The sequence below is a fragment of the Coloeus monedula genome (assembly GCF_965178545.1).
Source record: "Coloeus monedula genome assembly, chromosome: 10".
NCBI lineage: Eukaryota > Metazoa > Chordata > Aves > Passeriformes > Corvidae > Coloeus > Coloeus monedula.
The window spans coordinates 5,909,321-5,928,805 of NC_138790.1; the positions used below are offsets into that span (position 1 = coordinate 5,909,321).

Genomic DNA, 19,485 nt, shown 5'->3' on the forward strand with positions numbered 1-19,485 from the left:
GCTGAGAAGCTGCTGTGGCTCTGAATGAATATTTGGAAAAATATATCCATCCATGAGAAGTTTCCCAGGTGCACTCTTGGCCAGGAAAGTAAAGAGAAAATGACAGAGAAAGTTGCACAGTTGAAGCAACACTGGCTGCAAGACCTGGCTGGGGTGTCAGAGGGACCTTCTACAACTCTCTGTGCAAGTGCCTTTCCTCCCAAATCTATGCACTGCCATGCTTTACTCAAAAGTCAGTAAATAAACAAAGAAAACTCTTCAGAAAGGTATTTCTTCAGATGTCAAGCTCTTTGTCTGGGCAGCTCTAGCAGCCAGAAAAAGATCACGTATTCCACATTTCTGGAAATGCTTCCCCATTTTTTTCATTCTATGTTTTAACACAGATAAACTTCACAGGAGATAAGGCATTTCACACATGAGTGACTGAACATAAGTACTGTTCTCACAGTCGCACACATTCAACTCCCTGAAAAGCTGACAAATTAATTCTATTTAATTTATAGCCAAGTTCTATCTTAGCTGTTTTTAAGTTTCATGTTTCAAATCTTGCAGGGTTTCCAGTTAAATTTATAGTTACATTCTCTTAGTAAGAAAAACCAATTTGTTATCAATACTGACTAAAAAAAAATACACAACAGGGCAAGGATCAAAAGCAGCAGAGCAATTTTTCACTGATGCAGCCATTTCCCACACTTGGCAGTATACCTGAATGTTTTAAAACATGCAATGTTTTTAACATTTAAGTAGTAACTCATAAATATCTTCATCTAAAGAAATTTGTGAACCTAGAAAAACATCTTAAACTAATACTACAGTTCTCTACTAATTATAACTCACCAATTTTTGAACTGTCTTGCTATATTTAACCTTTTGGTGATGAATTCTCTGAGTGTTTGAAGGGGAGGGAAGGATTACAGAGGAAACGGATCTTTAGAAAGGATCTTGGAATTTAACTACAAGTAGCAGAATTTCAATAAACAGAAAGATTAGCTACAACATTCAGTAATACCCCCAGAATTTTATGCCCTTGTGGATAGGCTTAATATTTGCTTCTTTTTAGCAAATTTGAAATCAACAGTCAGGAACATTTTTTAGGATCTTTTGATTATACCAAACATAGCTAGAATACTCAGACCACGGGAGTTAGAAAGCAAACTGCAGTTGTTTATTTAAACCTAAGCAATTTACTTCCTAAATTAACACTGTCTGAAAAAAAGAGGCCATGAAGACTGTTGAGGAATGACCGCAGTTATTCCTGTAAACACACAGAATTTTGGCTGCTTCTAGTTTGGTTCAATCCTGAATTCAAGCCTTTATAAGGAGTATTTAAATAGGGGCAAATGAATGTGTTATTTCATCACAAGGTGCAATAAGGAAAGCACATAAATCTGCTCAGGCTAAAGAAAGACCAAACTCACATGACACCAGTGTAAGCCTTAGGTACTCCTGATCGTGCATTTAACAGCCCAGCTCAAGTCCTTTAAAATAATTCAAGACAGCCTCATCTTCTAATTTAACCTTTGTGTTTGCACTTGGGGGGTGGGGAGGGATCTCAGCATAAAGTTTCACCTTCTCACTGCAGACACTCAGCTTCCTTTTGGCTCACACCTCTGCACCTCGTGGTGCCAGAAGCATGGTACTGAGAGAAAACATGGGCAAAGAGAGAACTAAACACACAAAATTTCAACTGTACAATGCAGAAATTATAGTATTTGAAAAATATTCAACTCACATTTTTGCTTTGCACATTATTTACATAAAAAGCTGCAGGCTGTTGTGGAACTATTAATTTTGAAGGAACAGATGAGTCAAATCTTATTTTTGATAGGTAACTGCAAGATGCCTCCAATTAGACAAAGATAATCATACTTTAATAGCTGCTCTTGTAATTAAACCACATTACACAGCATCACAAGTACAGAAAAGCAGGGCCAGAAGCCCCCTGCTTCAAAGCAGCACTAGCTATTAGAGTACCTTTCTGAAACTCTACCAAAAAACCCATCATTTTAGCAAGTGTCTAAAGCATGTACAGAGATTATCAGCTTTCAGAAATATTTTACACAAAAAATTAGGCTGCAAGCAATTAATGTAAAAAATCCACAAAACTCAACAAAGAAATAATTCAGAAGGAAAGACACTGGCCAGTAATCCTCATATTCACCAAAATGCCATAAAAAAACCTTAGCAAGTGTAGCACGTACAGGGTAACAGTCAAGTCTCATTCAACTACCAGCCATTAATTAATAAGAGCTACATTAGCTTCCACGATAGAATGCAAAATAGATACCATTCCCTCCTGAATACACCAATCAAGGAATTCCAAGAGGTGCAGTTTTAATATTATCACACCCCACTGGGAATATACATTTGTCTGGGCTTGATAATACCCAAAGAGCATAATTATCTCTCAAAGACATACTGTCACAAAGTATTACTCAACTGCTGCTTTTATTTAGTCTCCTTTATTTGTAAATACATATATTTTTAAAAGTATTAATCCTGTTTTGTAATTCCCCACCTACAACCATGCGTTCAATACACACAGAACACATCAAAATTTCAGAACTCTGTGTCAACATAAAGAAGAGAATGTAATTAAACTTAAGAGAAAAAAAAGCAATGCTATCAGTGTTCAGAAAAATTCAGCAGCATGCTAATCCATTTGTACAAACTCACATTCCAAGACTTTATGCTGCTTGGTCCCAACACCACCAGACATGATTCCCTCCTGCCCCAAGGTACTTCTGTGTGACCAATGAAAGCCCCAACAACAGGTATATTACACTACAAATGAGATCCACATTAAATACAAATAAATTTAAGCCACGTGCATCCTAGCTGGCTGACCCAATAGTTTCCCACACTACAGGAAAACCATGAAACTAACTGTGAAATACAATATTCTTACAACATCGAGTCCATGGCAGACAGAAACCTACCAAGACACCATCATGCCACTTACAGATCACATTAGCTGTCAATTTCTACAGGACAAGTGAAAAGAACAAAAAATCAAGTTACTCCTGAGCCCAGAACAGGTACCATGCTTATTCTACTTCACAAAATATTTCTTGGCCTTTTTTCTATCCCTGCAGTTAAAGGCATGTGCCACATCAACGGGTGTTAGGTCATAGCTATTAATTAAAGGTATGCAGTGTTTTAAATAGTAAAAAATCTATTATTTAAAAGCTTTGATACCAAGGTGCAAGCTCAAGATGTTAAATTTCCTCTGACTACATGAGCTGTAGGTGTTAAAAAGGAAGACACACTTCCTGATGAACCACACTGCTAAGAGTCTTGAATTAACCGTTTCTGACAGGTGAGTTTAAAAAAAACCCAAGTGCAGGCAAAACTTTACAACATTTTGATGTTAACTAAATTTCATTTCTGACCTACACTGAAACTGTTCTTCCACGCATTGTTATTTGCCTCACTGAAACTGAAGAGCCTAGGTCATGTAATTTAATCTTTGACTCATCATGCAAATTAAATCACACCATTCCCACAAGACAGCATATAGGTTTTAAATAAATCCTCGGCACCTACATGATCCCTCACCAAAAATTAAAATTTAAAAAATTTTAAAAACACCAAACCGGATACATCCTAGTTTCAATACCAGCAGCATTCCACGGATTTGCAGGCAAAAAAACAATGGCAAAACTTTTCTTATTCTATAGAACAGAGAGATCACGCTCTGTTAGCTGTCTGTGGGGCAGTCTGCAAAGAAAATAGGCTCTCAGCAGCCCTCACGCACAGCTACTGCTGCGGAGGCCTATCGGGGCTACCAACAGGAACAACAATTGTAGGAAGAGGCCTCAGACCCGGACCCCGAGAGGCCGCGTAAGGCAGTGCCGGCTCCACACCTCCGGCCACTTCGTGCAGCCAAGGCCGTAACAAAGAGCGGTGGTCGCCGGGAGCGCCCCCGGCCCCGGCCCTGCCCCGCTCTGCCGGGACAGGCGCTGCCCCTCCGCCCTCCTCGGGAGCGGCCCGGACGCTGCGGTTCGCTCCGGGGCGAGCCGTGCGCGGCTTTACGTTGATCGTTCCCCGGGGTCGGCGTCTGAGGAGCTCGGGGACCGGGGCGCTGCCGCACGGGAAGCGCAGCCCTGGCCGTGCCCTACCCCTCGGGCTGCCCGGCCGTGCCACACGGCACCCCCGGGGCAGCGGCTGCGACCCCCGGACCTGCCCTCTGCCCAGGCCGGCAGGACTCGGCCGGTCCCTGCCAGCGCCGAGCGGGGAAACGGGCCCGGAGCGCGACGGGCACCGGCCGGGCCGCGCTACCCGCGGCCCGCAGGGCACGGCCCGGCCCCGCGTCGGACAATGCCCACGGCTCTCGCCCCCCACGACCCCGGCCTCCCCAGTACCTGTGCGTCCGGCGGGCCCCGCCCGCCCGGTGGCGGCTCTCGGCTCCGGCGCTGCGGCTGCGGCAGAGGCGGCGCGGCCCCGGCTCGCCCGGCCCGTCCCCCCCGCCCCGCGCTCCGCGGCGTCGCACCGGCCCGGCCCGGCCCTCCCGCCCGCGCTTCCGCCCGCGCCTGCCCCACAGCGCCCCCCGCCGGCGGGGAGGACCAAGGGCGCCGCCCGCGCCTAGCGGCCCCGAGCCTTCCCCACGTTTTCGTTCTTTCCTCGTTTTATTGTTCACGGTGCTTTTTATCATTATTAGAGTCACCGAGCCACCAAGGGTGGAAGACACCTTTCGGATCATCCGGTCCAACCATCCACCCAGCACTGCCACTGTACCCCTGAGCCACTAACACATCACTCAGCACCAGGTCCAGACGCCTCTTGAGCACCTCCGGGAGTGGGGACTCCACCACCTCCCTGGCAACCTGTTCTGATGCCTGACCTCCCAAGCAGGGAAAAATATGTTTCTAATATTTAATCTGAATCTCCCGCCTCAGCTTAAAGCTATTTCCTCTGGTCCTCTCACTGCAGACATGGCAGAACAGACTGGCCCCATCTCACTACAGCCTCCTGCCAGGGAGTTGTACAGAGCAAGGAGATCCCTCCGGAGCTCCTGGAGACTAAACAACCCCAGTTCCCTCAGCCACTCCTCGTAAGACAAGTTTTCTAAGCCTCTCACAACCCTAGGTGCCCTTTGCTGGACACACTCCAGCACCTCAATGTCCTTTCTTAAGTGAGGGGCCCAAACCTGCGCACAGAACTCGAGGTGCAACCTATCCCTTTATTCTTTATTAGTAGTTAAGAGTCTTTGTAATTATTATTTAAATTCTATTTACTGGTATTTGTTTGCTATTTGTGCTTACTATTCTTTTCATCATTTTTACCCTCCTCTGCCCTGCCTTCCTGCAGACCCTTTACACCCTCTGTAGTGTCACAAAACCTTTCCATGCCGTGACCCTCAGGGCTTCAGTGTGGGGTTGGAACTCGGCATCATGCCTTGGACATGGGCTGATTGTCTTGATGCATCACATGCTGGTGACTTACAGTCTGGAGGTTTTCTGCAGTCTCCATCATGGCATGGACAGACTCCAGACTGGTTTTCTGTCCCTGTAAATAATACTTATCTATTGTTGTCACCATGATAAATGCAAATTAGCCTGGATGGAGAAAAGCCCACACCTCCCCAGCATAGATCAAGTTGCTATTGTCCATTAGTGTGGTATAATATGTTTAAAGCAGAAAATACATTTTTAATGGAACAAGTCATGAATTTCTTACAAGCCACAAGGTGAATGAAGCCTTGCCCCAGGAGGTCTGATGCAGTACCAATATGCAGCCATGCTTTCCCAAAATGTCCGTAAGCTTCTTGTGAGCCGACAGCTTCTACCTTCAGCTTCTTTTTGATTACATGTCTCCACATCCCCTTGCTGCACTTCCTCATCTCATTGCTGGGGACGGTTTGGGTTGGGCTTCTCGATGCTGTAATGTTTTCCTGCAGCAGCGTGTTGCTGCTCTGAGCTCCACATGTCACAGTTCCCTGCAGGTGAACTTCACATGTTGGTGGGCAGAGCTGCCTCTTGACCTCTTGGGGGTCTCCTTAACCCATTTACTTCATCAGCTGTGTGCTACAGCTCTGACATGGAAAAACAAACCTGACCACACTTGCAGCCATCCCTGCATCCAACAGCATGGGAGCACAGAGGGGCTGGCACTGGGCAGTGCGACTGGGCAGCTGCATCAGCACTGGTTCCATGGGGATACTTCCCTGGACAGGTACCACGGGCTCCAGGTCCAGCCTGTCAACACGCTGGGGCCACAGGGGGGCTACCCCAGCCAACCCTGGTTGGTTGGTGCTCAGCACCTCATGGGACAGGACATGGGGGGATAAACAAGTGTGTGTGTGCATGCATAGTATAGATTTATATATACTTGCTAATATCCCTCAAATATATACTTGCTGTTATATAAAGATGTAAGAGATGCAGCAGCACTGGACCTGAAGCAGGTGGGGTCATGGTGCCTGTGCAAGGTGATGGGACCTCAATGGTCACCTGGACCCACGGCGTGCAGTCAGCAAAATGCTGGCAGTTCGTATATCCCACTTGTGAGCTGGGAATAGTTGATTTCAAAGCCAACATGGAAAGGATGTGTATGTCTGAGTTCAAATTGTTAACCCATACTTAGGCTAAAAACATTCAAGTTTAAACATACAATAATAGGGTACTGAGAAGAGAGGAGATGGCGCTAAAGGCAAGCACTGTTAAAGGGATTCAATACCAGCTCCTGGAGAATAGACACTACTGCTTTACAAATGACCACTGGAAAAGAGATCATGCCAGAAATGGGCTCAGTGCAATCACCAACCCTGAACATTGCAGAGAAATCCCTGAGCAGAGAGAGCATGATTTTTCTAAGCTCTTAGAAGCAGGGATTAAATACAGCATGTGAGAGAGCTCTTAGCACATTAATGATTCGCTAATTCACAGCCATGACTGAGAGATCCATTGTGAATTAATTAATCCTTGCAAATTAGGAAGTGAGTAAACATTAAAAAAATCCAAGTTACTTCACTGGGGGGAAAAAAAAGTATTTAGAAAGGCAAACATGCTGGTGCTTTGCTTAGGAAGGACAGTGCTGAATGGGATCGTGGGGCTTTCTGCTGCTGGTGGGAGGCCCAGGAGGCCTACAGCTCAGCTCTAACGCCTCTCATCACCATCCCACACTGAAAAATAGCAAAACTGGGGAAAACAGTGTGTCAGCCTGTAAAATTAATCCTCCTTCAAGCAGCTCCATTTTGCTCCCCCTTTTCTTCCCTCAGACCTTACCTCACGCAGGCATCCTCCTGGAATGCCACGGCAGCTCTCCAGGGCTGCCCGCCCTCAGCTCTCCACACGGCCCTGTAACCCATTGCCTGCTTTATCTTTCTTTTCCACAGGACACACGTGCCCTTTCCCTTCGTAGAGTGCTTCCTCCTCTCCCCCAGTCTCCTGCTGTGGCAGCAGGCCCCAAGTGCCTCTCATCATGTCCCATACAGCATCCCCCCAGCTCTTGCAGGTGGCCACACACTTTTGGATGTCACTGCCCACAGCCCGAAGTTTTACTGGCAGTGTCACACGTGAGAGCTCCCCACCAGGAGCCCCATTTGTACAGAGCTCAAACTGTGGAAGGAGCAGGGCAGGGAGTGCAGAAATAACTCCCGTGCTGTAGTTGTGTCACCCCTTGCCACGCGATGGGATGGAGGGGCTCTGCCACCTCCATGGCCATCTGAATAGGCATGACACAGATCACCTCAAGAAATGCTCTGGGTTGTCTTGCCAGCTGTCTGGACAAACACACAAGGAGGGGAGAACTCAACCAACACCCACTTAATGTTTTAACTGGGCATGGGCATGGACTGGTATGATTCACAGAGCAGAGCCTGTGTGCCTGGTTCCTGACAAGGTGTTTCAGGGTAAAGGGGAGGAAATATTAGAAGTTGGGACAGCTGCAGTTATGCTGAATTTCTTCTGTTTAAAGTTTGGCAGAAGAAGAATCCTGAGTCTTTCCATGGACTTTGAACCAAGCTGCAGTGGCTGAATTTAATCACCAGGTTTCACAAGTGCCTGTGACAGTTTCCAAAACTGCATTTCACCCGTTACTGCCTGGAGACATTCACTGCAGACTCTTGAAGCTTTTCTCAAAGAAACATCTGCGGGTGAGTATTTTTTTACCTTTCAGTTCATTCAATTAATACATAATGAGCAGACTCAGATCCCCAAAATCCTATTTATGGTAGAAAACACAAATAAGTGTAATTGTCCTTCATATCAATTAGGGGTTTTTTCCCTTATAGGGATTCCATGATTTATCTTTAATCCAAGGTTCCATTTCAGAATGAGAACACATTTTAAAAACATTATAGCAAATCACAAGAACTAAGGGTTAGCATGTAAATATTGTCAGAAAAGAAAAAACAATTACCTGAAGAATCATAGCAAAAAAATCTGTTGCAAATTCCTTTCCTGGAGAGCGAGTCATTTTAATAAACTTTTTATTACTGTGGAACAATTGAAAGTTATCTGTAAAGCACAGCATCCATTCCAGGAAGGATCTACTACTAAAGCCAAAACCAGGTTTCCATTAGCATGGTAAACATGAAAGGAAGTAACAGAAATCAAAAAACAAAAAAAAGCAAGACAGCACTGTCATAGAATGTACTTCCTGAGCTAAAAAAAAAAAAGTCAAATACAACCATTAATTCAGTAGAAGTGGAAGCAAGTACACTAAGAATCCCAAATCAAGCAGAAAGACACAAGGCTGTGAACACTGCTAAAAATGACTGTTGGTTTGGGGGTTTTTTTAGATGCTTCCCTGTCCATTTACATTTTAAAGAAATTACAAGGTCACTGACTCGGCTCATATTTGAATAGTGCTTGTTAAACTCTGAAGCTCACAGCCTCTGGATAACGCTGCTACGCACTTGCTTACCCCTTTACCCCTTCAAAGGGCTTTGCAGAAACTAATAAATTAGCTTTTACAGCAGAAACCTGTGACGGGCACAGGCTTAGTGCTGCTCTTCAGCTGGATTCGGGCTCAGCTGCTGGGGGCTGAGGTAGCACAGGAGCCCTTGTCACATCGTTTGACAACATCAGCAAATACATATAGGACCTTTCCTGAGACTCCCTAAAGCTTTTCTGCGCCTCTCCTCCTTCTCCTGATGAGATCCCTGGCTCCCCATGAGGAGAGGACTCCAGACCTCTGCTGTCCCAACCTTCAAAGTCAGGCACTGCCTTGGAAAAGGGCTACAAAATTGTATCTTCTGAAAATTGTCTGTGTGCAGGTGTGAGAGTGCATCGCTGTCGGCACATGTCTGTACAGACACACCTGGAATGGGGAGACAGAATGAAACATCACTTTTGAAACACAACAAGACACCCAGCTGATCACAGGCATTCTTCTGGAAAACTCCTCGGGGAACTCATGTGTCTTGTGGCCTCTTGCTTTTTGACAGAGCAAACCTAGAGCACAGCTCCTCATGTTTAAAATAAACAAGTAAGAAAAAAAAAAAGGTTGTGACAGTGGGGGTTTTGTTATTATTTTACATGGCCTCGTTATGGAGAAGCCAAAACAAGCACAAACTCTGCTTTTCTTCTTCCCAGACCAGCCCATGGAGCATCACCCACCTTCTCACAGCTCCTGGTTGCTCTTCATCTTGTTTTCCTACCCCATGTAGGGCCATGGTTTTCCTACCCCAAAGTGACTGTGCCCCAGGAGCTAGCAAGACTTCCTACCCCTTTTGGTTCCTCCACAGGAATAAGAAATGCTCATCCCTGTCATAAAGGACAGTCTCCTAGATGCACCTGAAGAGCGGAAAGAAGTAAAGAAATTGAAGAGGAGAGTTGGTTTAAACCAGACAGTATTCATAAACAAAAACAAAATAGTATAAAGCCTTTTGATTTAATTGGTAGAAAATTAGTTACAAAAATACAGATTAAAAAAAAAAACTTAGAGAACATTTTGAGATTTCATATACAATCCAGGATGGACTTGGGTCACACAGACCAGAGACCCTGCAGCTCATGCCTTCTCCTCCTAACCGCTGCTGTTTCCCACTGTCACAGCAGCAGCCAGGCTGTGCCAAGACAGGACCACAAAGTGCAAAACACCCAAGTGAGTGTTTCCCCACTTCCTCAGGTGCTGCAATCCCAGCCCTGCAGCAACAGAAATGGGCAGCAGGTTGGGAATGCTGCTGGTAAGGCCAGTACCCCTGTGGGCTGTCTGGCTGCCCCTGCAGCAGCCCAACCACCGGGGCCCAGGACAACACACAGGTCACTCTTCCTGCAGAGCATGGCCCATGGCTGGCCTGGTTGCTTCATTCATGCTGACAAGGTATTCTGTGTCAAGGGGTCAGGATGTGGTGACAGTACACATATACACACGTACTATAAAAAGCAAGCGTTGGCGTGGGGCCAAGCTGGGACAAAAGCCACATTTACTCACAGAAGAGATATTTTTCTCACAAAGATGAATCTTAACCCAGATCACTCTGCAGCCTCAAAGAACCGAGAAGCTAAGAAGAAACAGGCAGTGTAGGAAGTGCAGGGACTGCGATATGGGATGTGCAGGGCTGGGAACAGGGTACTGAGCCTGGGGTTCCAAGGTGTGGGGAGTCAGGCATCCACGTTGCTGCGAAAGTGAAGCTTACTGAATAAACCAAGCACTTGCTACATTACAGATCGGGCTTGTTATCAGGTGGAATCTGGTAACGTCTCACACACACAGAGTGTGAGAACACCCAGCGCTGCCCTCCTGAATGAAATAACTCAAAGCATGCTACATAAAGAAAGTTCAACTATTCTCCTTGAATGGTCCCTCAAAGTCCCCTATGCTCTCCTCATGATGCTTGGCTCTTCTCCCTTGTACCACCTCTTCAGCACAGGCAAGGGGCTAACCCTTACAGCCTGTCACCACCCACACAGCTTATCAGATTTTCTTCTTCCTATAAGGCGCTTTTGGCCCAGGAGCTGTGTTTCAAGCATTTGGGCTGAGAAGCAGCAGATAAGATTTCCTGTGGGGCCTGGAGCGCTGCTAACCTGCCAGGCAGGAGACAGCTTGAGCAATGGCAAGAGCATCAGCTGATCCTTAACATGAAGACTGGATGGGGGTGTGTGAAAGAAAAGCTGAGAATTACTCAGCTGGTACCAGCCTTGTAATTATTTCCTATCCCAGGAGTTCACTCCCAAAGATGGTAGCACCAGCTGGTACACAAGAGGCTGAGCTGGGGCCAGAGAGGTTTGGTGCACTCAGTACAGGAGATGGATTTAGGGATGTCAACAGAATTTCCAGATGTTCAGTGCTACTTTTGGAGCTGGACTTTCTCTATGATGAAAATACTTCATGTGGCACTGTCCAATGCCATATATGACCTCTTTCTCTCCACCTGTAGCAGGCAGAGCAGGTGAACTTCCAACTGCACTCCTACCCTGCCCACATCATGGTGAATTCACAGGCTTTGATAGGCCACCACTCACCACAGACATCAAACTCATCTGCCAGATGCCCTGTGACTCTTCCCCACTCGCCACACAATACTCACCCAGCCACAAACCCCATCGCCTCCCAGCCCTCTGCCAAAAACGGTGACCTGGTACACACAGTGTCACTCCATCCCCAAGGATTCCAACATAAAGGGTGTCTGGAGCAGCCTTCTCCAGCACAGCCATGGCTTCCCTCACTGCAAGCTCTGATGGTGCTCTTGGGCCCATGTCCCATTGTGGGTGGTGTCTGCTCACTGGGGCTGTGCTCTCAGCCCATTCTCCTCAACACAGCAAATGACTGCAAATGCTTCCCCCACCCCACACACATCCCAAGAACAGATACATCATCCTTTGCTTTTCTGACCAACTCATTTCCAGCACTATCCTGTCCTGGACAGGCTGCAGGACATGTGTTCTTCCTGCAAACACTGCTGCACTGGGCTGAGATGGGACATGGCAGGTACAACATCCTGAACTGAGGCCAGTCTGAAGACATAGCCCTGGTCCCCCCGGGGCCATTCAGCAGTGAGTAATCTCTGAGAGACTGTGGTTGAGGTGCCTGTGTACTGGGAGCCAGCCTGCCTGGCCAGGCACCGCCTGCACCCTCCGGACCCAGCGCGTCCAGTCACCGCGCTGGCACGTCCTGCTGCTCCTCACATTCCTCCCCTGCTGTAACATTTCAGCAGCAGAACAGCCCTGGTGAAGCAGGGCTTCAGGACAGGCTGCTTGGGGTTTATAGTTGCTGAGAAACATCTAGATTTAAATGTTTTGAATGAGAGCTTTACTCTGCATTTTAAAACCTCAGCCTCGAGCCAGAACCGACCTTCTGAAAAAGCTGGACAAACCCTCTTTATTCAGAGTGAGTAAATTCCCTGTAAAACAGCCTCTCCTTGGAGAGTGTTTGCTCATGGCAAGGCAGGCCTGGAGCCTAACCCGAGGGAGGGAGCACAGGGTGCAGAGGGTGCCCCATGGCTGCACATCAGTGGCCAACCCACTGCCCATTCTGGCAGCAGCCACTGCCCCCACATTACCCTGCCTGCTGCCAGACCTATGCTTTGCTCCTCACTTCCCAAAGTCCCTGTCACTGCACATGCCAAAGGCAGAGCTGCTGTCATAAAACCAGCCCCAGCAAACCCACAGACATGTGGGAGTGCTGGATGGGCAGGACTCCTGGAGCTGGACCCCTTTCCCTCCCTCTGACAGCGCTCACCGGCTCTGCTGGGGCCAGGCACCTCCAGCCCCATGTCCAGCCATCAGGGACACCTTAGACCAGGTGCAAGCAGAATCTTAACTGGGGACAAATCCAACCTGGATGAGCCCCAGCCTGGAAAACAAGGCAGATCAAGTACTCCTTCTGTGACCCACACTGCAGACTGAGCAGTGCTCAGGAACACCTGCCCAGCTCTCCTCCCACTCTCCTACAGCAAATCCATGCCTGCAAAAGCCTGAGCTGCATTAGGGAGGCCGTTCATTAACCAGCCAGGGCCTAGGTTGGACTTCGGGCTGCCTCAGTCCTTGTTAGTCCTGTCAGGTTCTGAGTTGGTGCCCACAGTATCACCCCAAGCTGCAAGAGGCAGGAGGGACCGGCCTGGGTGGGTGCACAGGTCTCTGGTGACACGCAGCATCCTTCCTGCAGTGTGGAGCTCCTCAGTCCAGCTGAGATGCATCCTGCTTCCCAACTGCCATGCAGGAAGGGCTCTGCTGTCAGGAGAAACAGAGGTGACACCCCCAGCAGGGTTTTGGGCTCCTTTCCCCAGTGCTTGGCCTCCAAAGAAGAAACACAGCTCAACTCACCTGGCTTTCCCCTCCAGCCCTGAGCAGGGAAGTGGAAGAGCTGTCCTGGCACATGGCAGCCTTGCTGGCAGGAGCAGTTCTGCCCTGCCCAGAACTCAGAAAAAATGGACTGGGACAGAGATGAAGAAGGATGAAAATTGCAGGAATTAGAGGAAAAATCACAGAACTCCTCAGCTTTAACATCTAACTGGAATTAATTACTTTCTTATGTGAATTCTCTTGGCTCAGCTTCTTTTTCTCTGGGCTTCTCACTTGCTTCCTATGAAGTGCCTGAGCTGAAACATTACCAGCTTTCATGGCAAAATCTTATTTTGAATTATTTTATCAGCCAGAAAGAAGGGGAATGAAAGGTTCTCTCAAAATTTTTTGCTTTCATTAAAATAAACTTTTTTTCCTACTAAAGTCAGTTTCACAAAGCTATTTCAACTGGTTGTAATCAATACAAACAGAGGCTTTTAATTATTATTATCTTGACAGAAGCTCCTTTAAAAAGCCTAATCAAAGATATCCCTGCTGTTCCACAGTCCCTCCTCTGGTGCTGCCTCGTCCGGTGTGTGGGACAGTGCAGCCCAGCCCAGCCCAGCCCAGCTGCCCGGCAGGTACCTGCCTTCCATCTCCTGTGCTGCTGTGTGGGACAGCCAGGGCTGCAGAGCAGCCAAGACCACTCAGCACCTCAAGAAGGATGGTCCCCGGCCAAAGCACCGTGTTGGACGCCCCAGAGGGAGCAGGCAGGGGGCAAGGAAGGGACACTCCCGCTTGCAGCCCTGGGGACACGGTCAAATTCCCTCGTCCCGTGGCCACCGGCTGCCCCGAAGCCCTCCTTGGTGGGGCCGGGGGCTGCTGACCATTTCTCTGCTGGTTATTAGATTGTTCACGGCTCTCAGGTTTGTTTGAATAAGCCCCTTTGTTCGGCGGCGCTTTCCCACGTCCCCCCGTTCGCTCGGCAGTCGCGTGTCCCGAGTCAGAGAGGAGCCCTGGCCGCCAGTCCCCAAAGAAAGTTTTCTGTGGAGCAAGACATCTGCGTCGGAGGGAACCTGCCAACATCTGCCACACTTTCCCCCTTTTCAAGAGCCTTTCTTTCCCTCTTAAAAACTGCAGGAACAGATGTTAAAAGTTGTTTTCTTTCTCCGGGGTGTGAAATGTAGACAAATAGCAAAAAAGAAAACTCTAAGCAGCGCTCACTCCTTTCTCTTTCCTTTTTTTTTTTTTTTTTTTTGGAAAGACCAGGAAAAAAGGGAGGCTTTGTTTACAAAGGAGAATCCCCTTTTCAGTGAAACCTGGCAGTGGCAACGCAAAAGGAAAGCGGGAATTTGCAGAAAGCTCCTGTAATGCTCATTTGCATTGGGCTGTTGGGTTCCTACAATCCCCGGCACAGATGTCAGCCTTCCCCAAAGCCAGGGCAGCTCTCCCGCCCGCACCCCCCGCCTCCGAAATAAAGGCTTTTGCCGTGACTGAGAGGTGTAAAATAACTGTTTACAGCAAAAGCTGCTCTTCTTTTTCACTGTGGTGCTGTCTTACAAATGAACCTTGAAATGAGCTCACCCGGAGCAGATGCCCGTGGGCAAGCCGAGGGGCTCGCCCTGCCGAGGCCGGGGCTCAGATGCCCGGCGTGGGCTGGGCACGGGCTGTGGCTGGGCACCCGGGGCCACCACGCTGCCCTTGGCCTCCCCTCGCACCCGGCTGTCCCCGGGGCCCCGCAGCCTTGCCACCAGCTCGCTTCGCGGTCTCGTGGAACAGCCCCGCCGCCCCGGAGCTCGGTGGCGGCTCGCAGGACAAAGGAGGCAGTAGGGAGGGTGAGGCAGAAGCCGCGAGTGAAAGTCAAGGAAGGGAGAGAGGGTGAGGAAGGAGGTGCTGCCATCACAGATACCTGAGTGACCTTTCCTGGTGGCACTGGGGGCTGGCCAGCCTTCAGGGCCACTAACATGGGGGGCACACGCTGCACCCTGCAGCAGTGCCAACAGGCACAGGACTTGCTTCTCAGAGTTTTTAGGTAATTCTGAATGTGCTGACACCCATGCCATGCTCAGCTGGGCCAGGAGCTAAGGTGATCTCAGGCTTCCCCCTGCTGCCATGAGTGCCTTGGGAAGGTGCCGCTCTCTGCACAAGGTGCTGGTGGGGGAAGATGGGCAGGCACTTCCAGCCTGGGCAGAAAACTGCCCAGAGCCAGGGGTATGCTCTGTGCCCCCTGCCCCAGCCCAGCCACTGCCTCCTCCAGGCCGAGCTGCTGGAATCACTTGGCAATACAGATGCCTCAGCTACACCTTTTATCAATACCAACAACAGTCCACTTCCTGGGTGGACTGGAAAAAGCTTAGAAAACCAAAGGAGTCTTCACTGGTGAGCAGCCCGGGCGGCTGATGTGAAGGCCTCTTGCATGGGGCGGTGGGATCTCATTTTGTTGGCTCTGAAGACAACACACCTGAGATAAGAATGCCATCCCTTAACCTGGCACAAAGGATAAGTTATTAACCTTCCCCTCCCAACTCTCCTCTCCCAGCACAACCACACCAGCTCGTCCCAGGCCACTGCCAAGTAGGGCACTTATAAAACCAAGTGAGTGCACCCCAGCTCTGCATGTGACTGACAAACAGCCTCTGCCTGCCAGATCCCATGGCTAGGGACATGTTTTCATGATGAGCCCAGGCAGCAGGGCGTGCAGACATGCTTCAGGTATGTTTGCATTGACACACAAGCAAACACACTCACACCCACATAGTGCTTGAGCAAGGGACAACGTGATGTCTTCACTGTTATCGCTGGGGTACATCCCCACCCAGAGCTGCAGGGGCAGAGGGCTCTGCAGCCACGGCACTACCCCGGGAGATGGAAAATCCCACCAGTGCGTTGGGAGGGCTTACAGTGCTTCTGAACCGCTGCAGCTGCTTCCTCTCCACTTCAGCAAGGTGACACATTTGACACCAATCCAAAGGGCTTCACCTGTGCGACTCAACAGGACACTGCCAAATCCTGCTCATTAGCAAAGCAACTGTCAGAAAGCAAATGCAAGGTCATGAAAAACACCTTCATACTCTCCCCCAAACCAGGCAGAAGTGAGGAAGTATAAAAGTGCATTCTCACCACACACCAAGCCTCCTCAAAAGGCCCCTCTTCTCCTGCACCAGCATTCCAGAGGAGCAAACAGACAAATCCCCTTCCTCACAAAGGCACCCAAGGCTCTCAGCATGGGGGAAAAAAATCAAAGAAGTAAAGCTCCCACAGGACTAACTCACCTCTAGGTTTGTTTGCATCTTCAATACCCTGTAAATTTAATATTAAATTCTACAGAGCAGGCAAAAACTAGAAGAGTTACATATTTCCTGTATACACACAGGTGCAACAGATAATTCAGGTTCCCACGAGGTAAATAAAGTTCCCATGTTTTCCCTAGAGGATTTCTGTGATGGAAACAACCTTCCTACGGGTGTCTGCTGTCAACAGTTTTTAATCGATCATCATTTCCTTGTAAAATAATCCCTGGGAGCAGGAAGTCCTAGCTGAAGTACTCGATTATTAAATTAAGAGGCTGTTACAATGATGTGAAATGACTGGGGTCAGGTTAGCAGGTAGAAATAGGCATCACTTCAAGGAGATAGAGGAGAAAAAGATGAGTAGAAGGCATTTTCCCAGGTGTAATTCAACCGCCTCCCGGCTATTGTCTCCCTCCCTGGGAATCTGTGCAAATTGAACGAGGAGCCGGGCAAGCTGCTCAGAGCGCGCCCATTTTCCTTCCCTTCTTCCCTAACAAAAGATCCCTCCAAAGCCCAGCGTCGGAGGCTGGACATCTGTCGCCGTTTGGGGGGGCTGGCGTGGTCATTGAAAAGAAGCAGTGACCTGTCAGCTTTGATTGATGGCCACAAACCTCCGGGCTCGACCCCTCGTGTGGGAAAAGAAGTCCCGCCAAGGAAAGTTGCCTTTCACATGCTAATTCGGGGTTATAAATACAGCCGAGGAGCAGCGAAGCAGCAAAGAGCCCATCTGGAAAGGGAGCGAGCCACTGCCCGAGCGCCTCCTTCCCGTCCCGTCCTGTCCTGCCGGAGCCGGGCCGGCTGCCTGCATTAGGATGACGGCCGCGGCCACCGCCGGCACGCACAAGGTCGCCAGCACCAAGGAGGAGAGGAAGGTAGGTGTCCCCTGCCCTGGGCATGTGAATGAGGGGTGTCGGGCCACTGCTTCCAGGACACAGAAAGGGGACAACGCTTTTTCTCATATTAGAAAGATGCTTTCTCTGAATTTAACTCATGCAGGTGTTTTTCTGCTTCCTTTCTATGCCTTGTCTCTGTTTTGATGGGGTGAACTCTGTTTGAAATGAGTGGAAGCGGGAGAAAGGAGAGGTAATGCCACCTCAGGGACAGGCCGTGGCTGGAGCTGGCACACACTCCAACCACATCTTGTCCCTGCTGAGCAGTGTCACCCTGCACTGGCTTCACACAGGGGAGGGGTCTCTGGCCTTGCTGAACTGCAGCAGGGAAATGAGGGAAATGAAAACATCAACTGCAATTTTTCCTGCTCCTTTTCTTTGCCAGTTAAGGAAACCCCTCATTGAGCGGAAGCGAAGGGAAAGGATTAATAACTGCTTAGACCAGCTAAAGGAGACTGTTGTGGGTGCATTTCACCTGGATGTAAGTGCTCATTTTGTGCGGCTTTTTGTGCTTTTGCTGGTGGGAAATTGGGTTGTGGGGGAAAGGGAAATGCCTCATCTTTAGAGATACTGGGCATGGTGCAAACCCGTCTTTGCCTCTAGCTGCTGTGCTCTTTCCTCATCAGCAGTCTAAACTGGAAAAAGCAGACATCCTGGAAATGACCGTGAAGCACCTCCAGAACATCCAGAGCAGCAAGATGATGGGTGAGTGCCCACTCCTGTACCCTGTGCCCTGTCCCTAACCCTGTTCCCAGTCCCTTAGCCGGTGCCAGCAGGTTTGCTCCACTGGCAGCCTGGCACATGCACCTTTCAAACCGGCCGAGGCCCAGGCTGCTGCTGGCGTTTGGCTTTCTCCACTAGATGGGGAGATGGAGCTGGGCACTGGTTAATCCACGGAAGGTGTTCTTTCCGTCCAGAGCCGATTTCTGCTTTATGGTGCAGTTTTGCTTTGGCGGCAGGCAGTAGGGCAGGGGGTCTCCCTGCTCACCCTCCCCGTGCAAAGGAAGCATCTTCTAGTAAAGCCCAGTGACTTCAGCAGTGACCCCCAGCAGGAACACCCCGGGCAGCTCTCATCCACTCATCAGCTCCCCTTTGTCTCCTCTCTTATGCAGCTGACTCCAAAGTGGGTCTGGAAGCCCAGCAGAGGTACAGCACTGGGTACATCCAGTGCATGCACGAGGTGCACAACCTCCTGCTCACCTGCGAGTGGATGGACAAGACCCTCGGGGCACGCCTCTTAAACCACCTGCTGAAATCCTTGCCCAGGTCTGGTGAAGACACCTGCAAAGCAGCACTGAGGTCTTTGAGCCCGGCTCAGCAGCCTCTCTTGACACAGAAAAGTCCCCTGAGCCCTAAGGGCAGCACTCGAGGGACAAACCCATCACAGGAGCGCCTGTACCCTGCGGAGAACAAGCAAGCTTCCAAAAATTCTTTCCAGCTGCCCTTGCTGTCAGTTTTCAACCAGGTTGATGCTGCACCTCCCAGACAGGTTCTGCAGCCGAATTTTTCCCACAACAACCCTAGAATGGGGTCATTAGATATGTGGAGACCATGGTAAAGTGTGTTTTCAATTTTTGTCCTAACCTTAGACACTCTTAAGTATGTATCTTATAGATATGTTTCTTTAAAACACTTGTGGAGCAAATCTGTTCCTGTAGGTGTACTAAAGACCAGGGTACTTCAAGCAGAAGTAAACCTATGTGTAGCCTGCATTGTAGAAGGCTGCTATTATTTTTTATTTATTTAATACATCTAAATTATTGTATAGAATATTCTCATGCTCTTTAGTGTATAATAATTAAATCGTTTTCTTGTCTTACATTCTAAAATAATTAACTTTCTATTAATAAAAATACAAGACAACAAGCAGCGACCCTCTCTGGCATCAAATTTACCTTTCAGATCTCACATAAGCCATTGAGATCCCTTTGTTGGATAAAAGGGTAAGCGACTGGTCTCTTCTGCTTTTTATTTTTATTATTATCCATGTGCAGTGTAGAAGATTCCTGTGTTGAGTCCTGTAAAAACGCTGCAATGATTAGGAGAAAAAAAAAAAAAAAAAGAGAGAGAGAGAAAGGGAGAGACTTGGTCTGGACTTTTTAGGCTGTTTAGAAATGCTCTCTGGGTTGCCCACTT

At 48.7% G+C, this 19,485-nt stretch overlaps 2 protein-coding genes across 2 annotated transcripts in view; one reads left to right on the plus strand and one right to left on the minus strand.

Moving 5' to 3' along the window:
* Positions 1-4,496, minus strand: part of CAB39 (calcium binding protein 39) — a 41,716-nt gene extending 37,220 nt beyond the window's left edge. The window contains exon 1 of the mRNA XM_082288438.1: positions 4,365-4,496. The gene's annotated coding sequence lies outside the window, so the exon portion shown is untranslated. The remainder of the gene's footprint in view (positions 1-4,364) is intronic.
* A 12,775-nt stretch (positions 4,497-17,271) lies between these two features.
* LOC309576755 (transcription cofactor HES-6-like) lies at positions 17,272-18,907 on the plus strand (the record flags this gene model as incomplete). Its single annotated transcript, XM_082288268.1, has 4 exons — positions 17,272-17,331; positions 17,735-17,830; positions 17,976-18,054; positions 18,462-18,907. 4 exons carry the CDS (start codon positions 17,272-17,274, stop codon positions 18,905-18,907), a joined length of 681 nt encoding a protein of 226 aa, XP_082144394.1.
* Positions 18,908-19,485: the final 578 nt, after the last annotated feature.